Source organism: Branchiostoma belcheri, unplaced genomic scaffold (assembly GCF_001625305.1).
Source record: "Branchiostoma belcheri isolate BF01 breed outbred unplaced genomic scaffold, Haploidv18h27 scaffold1, whole genome shotgun sequence".
In the NCBI taxonomy this organism is placed as follows: domain Eukaryota; kingdom Metazoa; phylum Chordata; class Leptocardii; order Amphioxiformes; family Branchiostomatidae; genus Branchiostoma; species Branchiostoma belcheri.
Genome location: NW_017802379.1, coordinates 1033996 through 1047679, shown reverse-complemented (window position 1 = coordinate 1047679; position 13684 = coordinate 1033996). Strand labels below are relative to the sequence as shown.

The window sequence follows — 13684 nt, the reverse complement described above, 5'->3', positions numbered from 1 at the left end:
CACATTTTGACAGCTGCACAGACTGAAGCATGAAGATTGTCCTTTCAGTGTGCGTTGACTTATCATAAACTGTCGTTACTTGCAGAGATGATAACATGCAATGCCTACCTAGGTTGGATGACAGGGTGGGGTCTGACACATTATTTCCAGACTGTTTCCTTGTGGCATAACGCAGACGAGTCGAGTCGAAATCTGTACCCAAGCCAGTGACCCAAAACAACTTGCAGGTCAACGACCTCGAATAGTACATTGACCTGTCAGTGGCGACCCCTTGCGACATTGTTTCGAATTGCAGATATTTGAACCCAGGCAGACTGAAACTTGTTTTCAACTCCCCACACTCACCAAGGCAGCATCCTCCCATGGCAGGGGCAGCGGCTCCGAATTCCTTCTTCACCCCTACCCCTGCCTGATTACATGGCATTTTCTACTCTACGACCCGAGGAATATTAATATTCATGAGCTTGCCTTATTTGGCATGACCCCATTTCTGACTTGGGCGGCGAAGGGACGTCACCCTCCCCGCCGGCGACTCCGCCGCCGCCCGGTGACGAGCCCGTTAACGCGTTGGGGAGGCCGTGCGGGGCAAAGTCACCGAGTTAACACCTTCCCCGTGCTCGGCGGGATCCGCGCGCAGCCTCCAGCACACGCTAGCGCCCCGCCGACGCCCGCAGCGGCCTGCATCGCAAAAGTTCTCTTCCCGAGACGACGCCATGTTTGTTTTTATTTGTCACTGAATAGCCGACATGATTGGTTCCGATAGCTAGCGCATCTCATAAATATTAATGTGAAGTGCGTTGAAGATTTTCTCTGTGATACGTGATTGGCTGAGAGCGTGTCCCTGGAATCGGGTCGTAGAGTAGAAAATGCCATGTAATCAGGCAGGGGTAGGGGTGAAGAAGGAATTCGGAGCCGCTGCCCCTGCCATGGGAGGATGCCCAGATACAAGGAATTACAATCTTCACCCGCGAGTTTGGTGAATACGACATAGCGCGTAGGGGGTTGCATATGACCAGGTAACGATCCAAGCTTACCGCGGTGAGGGTGAAGNGGAGACGACGATCCTGTTCTGTTGTTCTGCCAGAACGTACGAGTCACTCCGCAGAAAACGGTTTTGGTACGTCACCTTTGAACCCTGTGTAATGCGTGGTGAAAAGAACATTTTAGTGGAAATTTACAGGATTGGTGTAAATTTACATCAATAATATGCATAGGCTACACAGTCATCACTGAATAATGTTCTTATCTTATACTAATCTTATACTAATAGTATACTACATGTACAGGTAGTTCCTTTTTTAAGTCTATAGTAAAGATTGCGATACAAATGTCCACAATTACATTACGTATACACGTACATGTATCACAATACGGCATGCCTACCTCAATGTTGAAGCGGTGAATGAGACACAGGCCATCAAACAGGTGGTTGTAGGACTGGCCGCCGACTTCAAACTTTCCAGGACCGACCCGGAGCAAGCTGCCCTTCAGCCATTCCGGGATTTGACCTTTTGGACCAGACAATGTAGAAGGAGAGAGAGTTAACTTACAATGTACATGGTTAAAATGGAAAGCTGTTTATTCCCATAATGTTATACATTTAATGAGACATTCCTTGCCCTGTCCCCCACCCCAAGGTTTTATCAAAGGAAGACGAAACTCAGAGATGTGAGGAGTACAATTTATAGACAATAATGATAATAGCAACAGTAGGAAACCATGACCATGCAGGGGAAGCAAAAACCTATATGGAAGTCCTTTCCTACCTTTGACATCAGCTTGTAAGGGCTCAGCTGTCTCCTCCACTGATTTAAAAAGAGCATCCATTCCAGACTCTTGACTTAAGGTTCTGTGTAAGGGAATTTAGCCATTAATAACAAAGACAAAGAAGATCAAGCAGATATTGGGTGGAAAAATCTAGGTAATGTCACACTGCTCTGACAATGTCATCTGAACACAAGTTCCACATCACCCTTTGAAAAATAGATGATAGTAGAGGTTGAAATTTGCAGTGGTTTTTAATATTCAGAATTTTTGCCTTGACCTCTTTCATTTACTATATTATACTGACCAGCCTCTTTAACTTGCAACATAATGTAACACAACACCACAAATGTGTCTGCTACCACACTAGTTACAGGACCAGTGACAGGTCATTGACCTTATGTGTTTGGAGAAGAAGATGAAACAGAGTGAGGGTAAGCATAAAAATACAATACAGTGGCAGAACTTGACATATTACCTGGTATAACACAGATACCAGGGTTTAATCTGTAGAGAAAGGTGAATCCTCCCACAGATCCCACTAATGTTGACAGTCGACCTGCGCTTGTCTTGGTGACAAGGACTTTGAACATACGGTTTCAGCAGAAGCCAAGGATTCAGGTCATTTGTCCCTCTGCAAATCAGAACAAACAAAAATATGCATATGGCAAGTGTTCAAATATAACATTTAGTATGACAACTAGCTGTTTCAACTTTTCGAGCGTTTTATGACTGAACGACGACCTCGCTTCTTTCTTCAAGTATTTGCACCTAAGCTAATAGCTAGTTGTAGCAAAATTATGTCACAACTCACATTTTGACAGCTGCACAGACTGAAGCATGAAGATTGTCCTTTCAGTGTGCGTTGACTTATCATAAACTGTCGTTACTTGCAGAGATGATAACATGCAATGCCTACCTAGGTTGGATGACAGGGTGGGGTCTGACACATTATTTCCAGACTGTTTCCTTGTGGCATAACGCAGACGAGTCGAGTCGAAATCTGTACCCAAGCCAGTGACCCAAAACAACTTGCAGGTCAACGACCTCGAATAGTACATTGACCTGTCAGTGGCGACCCCTTGCGACATTGTTTCGAATTGCAGATATTTGAACCCAGGCAGACTGAAACTTGTTTTCAACTCCCCACACTCACCAAGGCAGATCTGTTGATGAATCCCGCGAAAATGTCGGAAATAAATGCTGTAGCGTTTCCCGACTGCTTAATCGTGTAGACTGTAATACAAAGAGACAAAAACGAGCCAGTACAAAGACATAATGCTCAAAGAAACGCGGAAAAGAGCCGGAGTCACACATCTGCGTGCTTGACGATTAGCTCCAGATGTTCTTCCAAAGTGGAGGGACCATCCATGAAATAGATGATGATAAATCGTAGTGTCGACATTTTATACATTCCATCGACGCAAGACGTCATGATTCAAAATCCAAGATAAATAAAGAATTACCCGTGTTGTTTTCGTTACAAGAATCAATATTTTTGCATCACCAATGAGGTTGCATTATGCATGCGGACCTCCGTCTCTGCACCTATTGTGATTCATCCCTCACGAGTCAAAGTTAGAGGAGTTTGTCGCCTAAGGCAGCGAAACACTGAACATTTTCTGCAAAACAGACCGCTTTGAGAAGACAGTGGTGAGTTGTTTTCGCGTTCAAAGTCTTGTTCTTGTAGTTGTTACTTTTTTAAGATCGCAGTAAACTCCGAAAAGGCGAGAATGTTGTTTGTTTTGGAGAGAGTTGGAGAAAGTTCTGTTCCAAGAAAAATGGCGGCGTGTTTTCTTCGATCTGTCTGGCTGACAGCTAGCAATTCTAACTTTTATTAGACAGAGCTACAGGATCTTTTAAGAAAGACGGTGTATGAATCAACATTCAATAATTTTGCATACCGCTATACTCTGAGTTGTTGGCCATTCGCACCAAAAAGGCAAAGAACTGATTTTGCCAGGCCGAGAGGGGGGGGGGGCGTTTTTTCTGACATATACCAGATACCAAGGCAACATGACACTAATTTGTCAAAAAATTCCAATTTGCAATACTTTGCATACCCAACCAAACCTGACACGTATTATTGATATTTTTTTTGTCCTCACCTTAATCACATGTAATGTTAAGCTTGTAAACTGTTGGTATATTTCGGTTCAGTTTATATCATTTGTACTTCTATGTTTGCTTGTTTCAGAGAGAAACATAATTTGAGCTGTGATTTTTGACAGATCACGCACACAGCCGCACAGCCATGGACAAGAACTTCTTTTATCAGATCAGCCAGCAGCAGCAAAATCTGCAGGTATGCAAGCACAAGGATTTATATACTGTAATTTGTGTGTAAATTAATGTCTTTGCCCATTGTGTTATTTGGGATTTAGGAAAAATTTGGAAAAGCTTCAGTGACTTTGAAAGCTTTTAAAAGGTTTCAAGGGTTTGACACAGTTCTATGTCTTACTTTAGATTGACGTTCAAAATAATGTTTCATAGATATAAGTTTGTTGACCATTTAGTCCTCTTAAGTGCTTGAATAACTTTCAAAATTTCATTAACAGAAAGTGAAAATTTGAATGAAATGAAAATATCATAATATGTTACATCTACTCTTCTTTCCTCACAGGCACCTGGGGGTTCTGGGCAAGCCCTAAGACGACCCAACACCATCCCCAGGGTGGTGGAAAGTTCAGGCAGTGGACAAAGGAGTCAGCAAACGACCTCTCCGACTGCAGTGGTGTCCCCCTCCCCACAGGCACAGTCTGCGTGGGGCACCTCTGGGGGGGCCTGGGGCGGAGGCCAGAGTTTCGCTTCTGTGGTGGGACGAAACAGTCCCAATCAGAATCAGGTAAAAAAAAAAAAGGATAGCTGAGGAGTGAGGATTGCTAGATTCTTCTGAGCAATAACACAAGTCCTCTGTGTATCACCACCAGAGAGCTAGTTAGCTTCTTTTGATAGTCTGTTGGAAAAATTTTTAACTTTAGAGTTTAAAAACTCTTTCCATAACGATAAATAGGAACACAGATACACAGGAAAACTACATACTAGTACTTGTATTTCCGTCTATTCAACAATGTGGGTAGATGAGTTGTGTTAAGGTTATTGTTGTGGTAATTTGCAATAAGCATTTTTTTATTTATCAATGGACCAACACTTAGTTACTGCATTTATACTGATCTCAGTCAATGTAGCCTGTGTATACAAGCTCTCGGCTGGACGTTAATGACCCCCACCTGGGGGCGGCAACCTAGGGCGGCGGCCGCCAGGAGCGCGATTTAGTCAGGCTATCAGTCAATGTAGGAAGTAATTTTTATCACAAATACAATTGCAAAAGTTTTCATAAGTAATAAAAAATACTAATATGAAAATCAACTGCAAAATACTGTATGAATATTTTTTTGGGGTCCCATCTATTCCAAGCCCCAGATAGCAGCACGTCCCCGCACAGGCCTCCAGAATGGCACCACCGCTGCTTCCACCAACTGCCCAGCTGCAGTAGCAGCACCATCAGGCCCTTCCACCCAACCCCAGCCTGCCTCAGCTGCCGGGGACGCCCACCAGCCTGCCCGGTACGACACCGTGTTCGTCAGCGAGAACCCCAACGTGTACACCAGCTACCCCGACGCCGGGAGGGTCGCCGCGCCCAAGGACATCCCGCAGGAGCTGATCGACGGGTTCCTGAACGGGCGCCGGCAGCCGGTGAGCGCGCTGAATGAGTACTGCCAGCTCAGGAGACACAAGCTGGAGTTCAACGAGGTTTGCTTTTGTTTACTTTATCTGCACAGATACAAAAAATACATAATTAAACTAGAAAGGTAACATTTGCAAAGCAAATGCATAATGTTTACCTTTGCATATCATATGGTCTGCTCTGTTAATTCTTACCCAAACACATTCATATATGGTCACACAGGAGTCTAAATCCCTCCTGCTTTGAAATTGCAACATGATGTAACCCAACACTAGTTACCATGGCAACAGACACAACATTGGTTCAGGTCAGAGGTCACTGTTTGGAGAAGAAGAGGAAGAAGAAACTGAGCAAAAACAATATGTTTTCCTTCGGTTACTAAACATAAATGATTACAGTATATATGCCAATAAAATGATACATGACTGTGTAACAAATGATTCACACAAGGTGGCAGGGACGGGGCCGCTGCACTGCCCGCAGTTTGCCTACCAGGCTAAGATGGACGGGAGGCCGTTCAAACCCGGCCAGGGGAGGACCAAGAAGGACGCCAAGGCCGCGGCGGCGAAGCTGACCCTGTCCACCCTCCTGGGGATCGAGGAGGGGAACGTGGAGAACTTCGGGAAGCCGAAGGGAGTGAAGCTGCACGACCAGTACGGGCGACAAACCGTCATCCCCCACCAGAACAAGGCCAGTGTTTGAAATAACCCTGCTTTTTCTGCAAATTGCAGATAGATTTTCAATATTGCAGATGAAAAATTATACAAATCTAAAATTTTGCAGAATGAAATAGTCAGCCAGGATCGGTTTTCAATGGTTCTCACAAGGAGACAGCACGCTGTGCACATATTTTTGCTGTCCATATCTGAGGAACTGTTAGAATAATTAAGCGAGAGAGATAATAAAGAAATAATGATACAGTAATGCTATGGGTTACAAAGCTTATATATACCCCTTAGATGTGAATTTGGATCAGATATGTTTAAGTATAGTGGAATTATTGTGGTTTTGCATATGTAATTAGGGGGACTTAGAAATTTTTGGCGTTTTGGATCAAATTTAGTACATGTATATGACAATATTGGTTTGAGATGTAGCATTGAGGCTTGCAGAAAGTACCTCCAAATTGCAGAACAAAATTTTGACTCATCGGCAATATAGAAGAGCACTGAAAACAGTATTTCTCCCCCTGCAGGCCAATGTGTACCTCCCCCAGCAGATCCAGCCGCTGCCGCAACAACAGAGCCAGGACCGGCCCGAACCGGACAGGCCACGCCCCTCCGCCATACCCCCCGTGGTCCCGGGACTGCCCACGCACGCAGACATGGTGGCAGCGATGGCGCGATCGTTCTTCCAGAGAACCGTCGCTGGACCCTTCCCGGAGATGAAGTCAGCGGAGAGGAACCTGGCTGTCATCATTGTGAAGAAAGGTGAGACAGAAGGCTGCATTCACTGCGGTCATTTCAATTTTAGTATCAGTCAAACAATAAATGAAACCTGTCCTAAAACACAATTTATTTCTCTTCCCTGAGCAGTTTCTTCAGTTTAGTGAATTACTGTTGAGCAAAGTTCTCTGTACGCAAACAACATCTAATCACAGATATCCGTGATTCTTGAAAACATTGTCAGGTTGTTTATTACCTGCTGGTAAGTATATTCCTCTTCATTTTGTTGTCTCTATTTGGTCATATCTTTCATAGTTACTGGGATATTCACCTGAAAAAGTTAATAGATTTTCCGAATTTCCTTTTTTTTTCAAAATCCGTCATGAATGTTTGTCTCCTCCACAGGAAGAGTGGATGCGGGCGAGGTAGTTGCCATGGGAACAGGAAACTCCTGTGTGATGGGGAAGAACATCGGCACAGACGGGCGAACGCTGAACGACTGTCACGCCGAGGTGGTGGTCAGACGGTCCCTCCTCAGGTTAGTTTCATCATCATCATCTTCTTCCATTGGTCTCGTTGACTGTTGGGGCACCACATATACTCTGTCAACCTCCTTTCTCTATCCTGCTTTTTGCTATTGATAGAGTATCACACACTCTGAACCCTGTTGCTTGTTGGCAACAAGTTCCACTCTGCAGTAGTTCTAAGAAACATAGCACTACTACTAGTCTAGCAGCATTGGACTTGGATGTACATGTATAGGCAGATGCATTATAAAACACAGTACGTATGTTTCAATTACTTCGTTACCTTTATTCCACGTAAGTTTTCTTCAGGTACTAGAACTGAGAACTGAAAAACATCCCCTTTATTTCACAAAATTCATACCTTGTTCAACCTCCCCTTTTTCTTCAGGTACTTGTACCGGGAGCTGAAGAATGTCTTGGAGGGCTGCGGCAGCATCTTTGAGAAACACGCAGACTCCTTACTGCTGGTCCTGAAGGAGGGCGTGTCCTTCCACCTGTACCTGACCACGCCTCCATGTGGAGACGCTGCTACACACATCACCAGGTCACCAGGCTTGTACTATAGGTCTAGGGCTGGCAAGGCTTTTTCTTCTTCTTGAATCACCAGTCTGTTTTACACTCTCCAGCACTCCACACACACCCTTCATCTCGGGGTCAGAACTTTCAGATTCTCCTTGGTGCAAGGTTCAGGCAAGAGACAGACAAGAAGGCCGACATGGCTTGAAATTCTTTTTTTCTGCATACCTGCACTGGTGCAGCCAACGTTGAAAATTACCTGCACCACTCAGAATGTACCACTCAGGAAGTACCCCCAGCAGTAGTAAAATTGTATCCTGACTTTTTCCAAGACTTACGTTGTCCCTTCCTTCACAGGGATGACCCCACAAGAGTGCGTGTGACTGAGGATGACCTGTCTCTCATGTCCAGTGGGGAGCACAGACCCACATTTGCCAACAGTCAGCACGGTGCGCTCTCCATCAAGGGACAGGCTGGTAAGGACACAAGTAGGGGCAGCCATAAACATCTGTACTCTGCATTTTCTTCACTCTGTCTACACTCACGGACCAGTTGAGCAAGTGTCAGCTTTTATTCAAAATAAGGACTGAAAATACTGGGTGCATGTACACCCAAATTGTGTACCAATTTGTTTGCTACTGGTGCGTGTACTATTGTTTTATTCCTTGTTAAAATGTTTTTGAAGTGTTATAATTTGGGCTGATTGATAAACTTTTGTAAAACTTTGTTAAGTGAGTGCGTGACACTGTATGTGTGTGAGGTTTGTACTTACAAGGCCTTACCACATATTGCAAATTCTCCATACTCATTCTTGCTGAACTTGTTTATTTCTCAGGTTACAGTACCAGACCGTTGAACAAGGGTGCCCGGCTGTCCTACACCTGGGACCAGCTTCAGGCTGCGGGTCAGATCGGCACCATGTCCTGCAGCGACAAGCTGGCCAAGTGGAACGTGCTGGGTCTGCAGGGAGCTCTGCTGAGCCACTTCATCGAGCCGGTCTACCTGTCCTCTGTCACCTTCGGTATGTGTTTGTTGTGCCATTATTTACACTAGAAGTTGCTCTATTCAGCCATAAGGGCTGCTTTTTATAGAGGTACCTGTCATCGAGCCCGCATACCTGTCCTCTGTCACCTTCGGTATTTTTTTGTGTATTTACTTCATCATAAAACAGCTGGGTAGCCCATACAGCCAGTAAAAGCCGCTTTCCAATGCATTTACAATGTAGTCAAGCAACAAAAGGTTGACAACAGTAAAATAAAATCCGATGTGTCAAAACAAAAGCATGTTCATAAATCAAAGTCGTCAGTATTTGTTTGTGCCTTTATTACTGACAAAAAGTTAATGCTACTTGAAACATCTGACAGTTTTCAAAATCTATCCAGTTTTCCTGTGTACTGCTGTGATTCCTCAGGTACAAACTACGACCATGGCCAGCTGTCCCGCGCCCTGTGCTGCAGAATCGACGACCACATCTCGGCAGACCTGCCCGACGAGTACCTCAACACCCACCCGCGGCTCGGGCGGGTGACGGAGAACGTGAGCCTGCCGGACGTCGGCGACTTCGGGAGGCTGAGTCTGAACTGGTGCAAGGGGGACGAGTCACTGGAGATCGTTAACACAGACACTGGGCGCAGCACTGAGACGTCAGTATGGGAAGAAATAGAGAGCTTCAAACAACCTCTGCAGTTATATCTGCAAAGATTGGGTTTAACAGGTCGTTCGGTGTAATATAGCTAGCTGCTGCCTCACCATGTGCCAGTTAAGTTGGTGTGTTACACTGAAGGGGGGGTTATACTGGCTATACAGATACTTTTTTTTCAAGAAGGAAGCAAGAGACTGTCTCCAGAGAATTCCCCCAGTTGCTTGATTTCTTATGTATTTGTTGTAGCTGTTGAGGTATGATTTCTACTTCCTGCCACCCTTGACCGATTACACAGATACCATTTTTCTTCTCTTTTCAACTATCTTGTGTGGTGTTGTTAAATCAACCTTTTGTTTTTGTTAGGTCTCCCTTCCGTACGGGTGTCCTGGGTGCCAGTCGGCTCAGCAAGGCAGGATACCTCATGCGCTTCAGGGCCATGTGTGCACTGGCCAGGAGGCAGGACCTAGCCACAGCAAGCAACTACAACCAAGCAAAGGTAAAAATATAGTATAAGGTGCTCTTGTCATTACCTTGAATTTGAATCTAAAGGTTCTGGGTTTCAATCCCTATTTGTCCCCATGGGACGCCCACTACACGTATCAAGAATAGTAGGATTCCATCCCCCATGTGTGTGCATCAAATACTGTCCAAACAGAGGTTTGGGCATTGGCTTATCCTTAGTGTGTTTTGGGGCCTTTTTATCGGACGTTTTTTGGACTGGTATCTTTTTTTACACCAGTCCAACCTCTGATGGCAGTCGCAAGTATCAATGCTCTATAAACCTTATCAATTCAACACATTACGGTTGTTCTACAGTTTGGTGCGAACTACAAAGTCTGATCGTTGCAGGCAGAGGATGAATCCTTCCCCTGTGGGGCGACTTTCCTGGCTAACCAGTTCTGATGTTGACTGTTGTTGTTGCGTTGTTCCCAGATGATGTGCCAGAACTACCAGGAAGCCAAGCGGCAGCTGTACGACCACCTGACCAGAAGGGGCTTCGGCAGCTGGATGAGCAAACCACAGGAAGAGGAGCACTTCCAGAAATAAAGGAACAGTACACAGACAGAGTGCGCAAAACCCGTAATTTAAGGTCGAACCTCTCATATAAGGTCGTATTCGTGCATAGAAGGTTTCACATCCCGTTTGCAAATGTTATGTCAGAAAAGACATCTTCTGCAACAGGCAAAATTCTAATGCAACACACCAAAAATCCAACAAAAAAAAAACATACATGTTTTGGACGACAAGAGATCACACACCTCATTTCTAGTTCTACCATCAACATGCAAAACCCTTTTCACTTAGCATTGCATGAAACATTTCCATACTTTTTTTTTCCACAGGCATTGCCTTCAGGTCAAGTCCATGCAGCCATTTATTTCTTTGCCTGTTTTCGGGTGGTCTTCTCCTTTTGGGTTGACACTCATAGTTTCTTTGTGCATCCATCGTTCCTTTTGAATGCCAACATTGGATTCCAAGATGCATGTATTAAAGCTTGGAGGTGGTATTACGTGAAGGCAAAGAGTTTGTTGCCAGTGAGTTGTTTCGCTCAAAGATTCGGTGCAGCAGAGTAGGAAAGAAACACCAAACGGTTTTTCTTGTTTTGTTTTATTTTGTTACCATGATCATATTAAAGCTATCTGTTTTCTCAAAACCTTATTTGTTGTGTTGATCCATAATGTCAAGAGGCCAGTAGAGAAATTAAGGCAGAAATTCTGGCAGGTTTTACAGATCCCTCTAATTTAAGCTAGTCCCAGAAAGTACAATGGAATATCTTAATTAGAGAAATTGTGTCTGACTGAACAATTAGAAATATTTTTGATCCTTATGTTACGTTTCTTCTTGTGACATTGATTCCATTCAACATACTTGGTTACAAGACACACTGTTTCTATGGTTACAAGACACTCGGTTTCCATGGTTACAAGACACTCGGTTTCCATGGTTACAAGACACACTGTTTCTATGGTTACAAGACACTCAGTTTCCATGGTTACAAGACACACTGTCTCTATGGTTACAAGACACTCAGTTTCCATGGTTACAAGATACTCAGTTTCCATCATTACAAGACACTCGGTTTTCATGGTTACAAGACACTCAGTGTCCATAATTCCTTTGATTGATATACGTACGTGTACATACTAGCTTAGGCTGATTATACACATACTAGTAGGGATCCTTAGCTATCCCTGCATAACTGGGCACATACGAAAGCATTACTAATACTGCGCTCTGGGGATTCCCCATTGCCATGTGAAAGTAAAAGTAAACGCCCTAAATGAGGAACATTTCCAGCTATGGACGATATTTATATAAGTACGTGATACATTGCGAAAAGACCAGTTGCAAGCTTTGTTACCTTTTTTAATAATCAGGTGCGAATATAGTGCATTGGAACTCTATTTGACATCTGAAAAGCCCTGTGATTACATAAGCCAGCTTAGAAAAGAACAAGAAATAGTCATGCATTCAAATAATCAACCAAGGGCAAAGGTAAAACTCTTTTTTCCTAGCACTGTCGTAGGGTGGGGCTCACTGCTTCCATTACCAGACACATGAAGCTGTAAACAACGCTTACAGTTAGATGTGCAAAGTCTACGTGTAACAGGTCGTTAGGTATATATTATATATATAGCCAACTGCCGCCGCACCGCGTGCCTGCGAAGCCGTCCAATATAATGCACTTAGCTTCCCCTGTCTTTCTCATCATAACCAGGGGAAGAAATTAAAAAGTCTTGATGATTCCCTTACTGATCAGTACTGCAACAGTGGCCATCACACCAGCTAGTATTATTACTAGAACCACTGCTGTGCAGATACATATTGCCCTCCTATTGGACCTCAGCCACATCCTGACTCTAGCACGTCTGGACACCCTCGCGAAGTCGCTGCCCACGTCGTTCAGTTGCTCTGTTCTTTCCAGGGCATCTTCCAGCCTCCGGTTATGGTTGTTCAAGCAATTCTCGACATTGTTCCGCATGATGTCCTGAGTTTCCTGCACTGCCTGCAGGAGATCTCCAGTGGTTGGCCTGGGCTATAAGACAAACACATTCTGAGTAAACTGATAAATTGATATACGTATTCATACTAGCTATGTGGTCTCACCATCTCCAAGAAGACGCACACAAGATCACCATCACCCCGAAGGAATCCCTCCTTGCAGGAGCGGAGGACGCATGGCCAACCTGAGCATGTCTCAACCGCCTAAGAACAGGCACAGGAAGATGTAGGAGTGTAGCAGTGGATGGCGACCCGAGAAGAAGAAGACGACTAGCTATACTAGGCTGGTTATGCACACAAAACTTGGCCTATACGAAAGCATTACTAATACTGGGGATTCCCCATTGCCCGATGTGAAAGTAAAAGTAAACAGGTGCCCAAAATGAGGAACATTTCCGGCTATGGACGATATCTATAAGTACAGGAAGGCGATTTTCATGTTATATATAGAGTGTGATATGAATTGTTTCTGGATTTGAGACAACGACAGACAACCACTACTAACAAAAATGTAACTGTGTTAAATCCTTTTCAGATCATGCCTATCTATTACGTGTTCGCAGTAATTATGTAGGTCCTAGAATCAGATGCGATCACTGGGTCAAAATCGCAGTTTACCCCAGGCAAGATGTTCTGAATATCTCCTGAATGTCCTACCTGCGGGTTTGAACTGGAAACTTCCGGTTCTTTCTTCTTCCGGCGTAGTATTTGCTTCAATTTCTTTCCAATTCCATCGTCAGGCCCTTCTGCCCCTTCCGCCTCAGACGAATCCGTAGTTTCCGTTTCGTCTTGAAACTTAATCTTTGTCGATGCCCCTTTTTCTCTTACCCCGCCGTCGCTTTCGGGGTCTCGTCTGTCCCCAAGAAGGGGCGCTTTCTCTTCCTCGCTTCCTTCCGGCACCGTTGTCGTCCGTCTGACTTGTACGGGCATCTCGATCCTGAATGACGCCGCTCTTATAGTTACTAGTATTTCCTCTACGGTCTAACGTTAGTATATAGACACACACGATGACGTCGTCACCTGTATGTACTCTGCTTGGTCACCGGTGAACCGGTTTCACTCACAGTGAGTTTCACTCAGACAATGGGCTACTATAATTACGTTCCTGTATATATATATATATATATATATATATATATATATATATATATATATATAT

At 44.3% G+C, this 13684-nt stretch overlaps 3 protein-coding genes across 3 annotated transcripts; 1 reads left to right on the top strand and 2 right to left on the bottom strand.

Moving 5' to 3' along the window:
* Positions 1-1030: 1030 nt before the first annotated feature.
* On the bottom strand, positions 1031-1846 carry LOC109487422 (all-trans-retinyl ester 13-cis isomerohydrolase-like). Its single transcript, XM_019791790.1, has 3 exons — positions 1767-1846; positions 1384-1508; positions 1031-1135 (listed from the first exon to the last, which is right to left on the bottom strand). The coding sequence occupies exons 1-3, from the start codon at positions 1825-1827 to the stop codon at positions 1031-1033; spliced, it is 291 nt and encodes a 96-aa protein (XP_019647349.1). The 5' UTR covers positions 1828-1846.
* Positions 1847-3310: 1464 nt separating this feature from the next.
* Positions 3311-11476, top strand: LOC109466548 (double-stranded RNA-specific adenosine deaminase-like). The gene is made up of 13 exons (XM_019764284.1): positions 3311-3417; positions 3962-4069; positions 4388-4609; positions 5182-5517; positions 5903-6142; positions 6648-6882; positions 7243-7375; positions 7753-7908; positions 8238-8356; positions 8716-8901; positions 9292-9523; positions 9886-10018; positions 10456-11476. Exons 2-13 carry the CDS (start codon positions 4019-4021, stop codon positions 10567-10569), a joined length of 2157 nt encoding a protein of 718 aa, XP_019619843.1. The 5' UTR covers positions 3311-3417; positions 3962-4018; the 3' UTR covers positions 10570-11476.
* Positions 11477-12250: 774 nt separating this feature from the next.
* Positions 12251-13575, bottom strand: LOC109486489. The gene is made up of 2 exons (XM_019790685.1): positions 13183-13575; positions 12251-12559 (listed from the first exon to the last, which is right to left on the bottom strand). The coding sequence occupies exons 1-2, from the start codon at positions 13453-13455 to the stop codon at positions 12251-12253; spliced, it is 582 nt and encodes a 193-aa protein (XP_019646244.1). The 5' UTR covers positions 13456-13575.
* Positions 13576-13684: the final 109 nt, after the last annotated feature.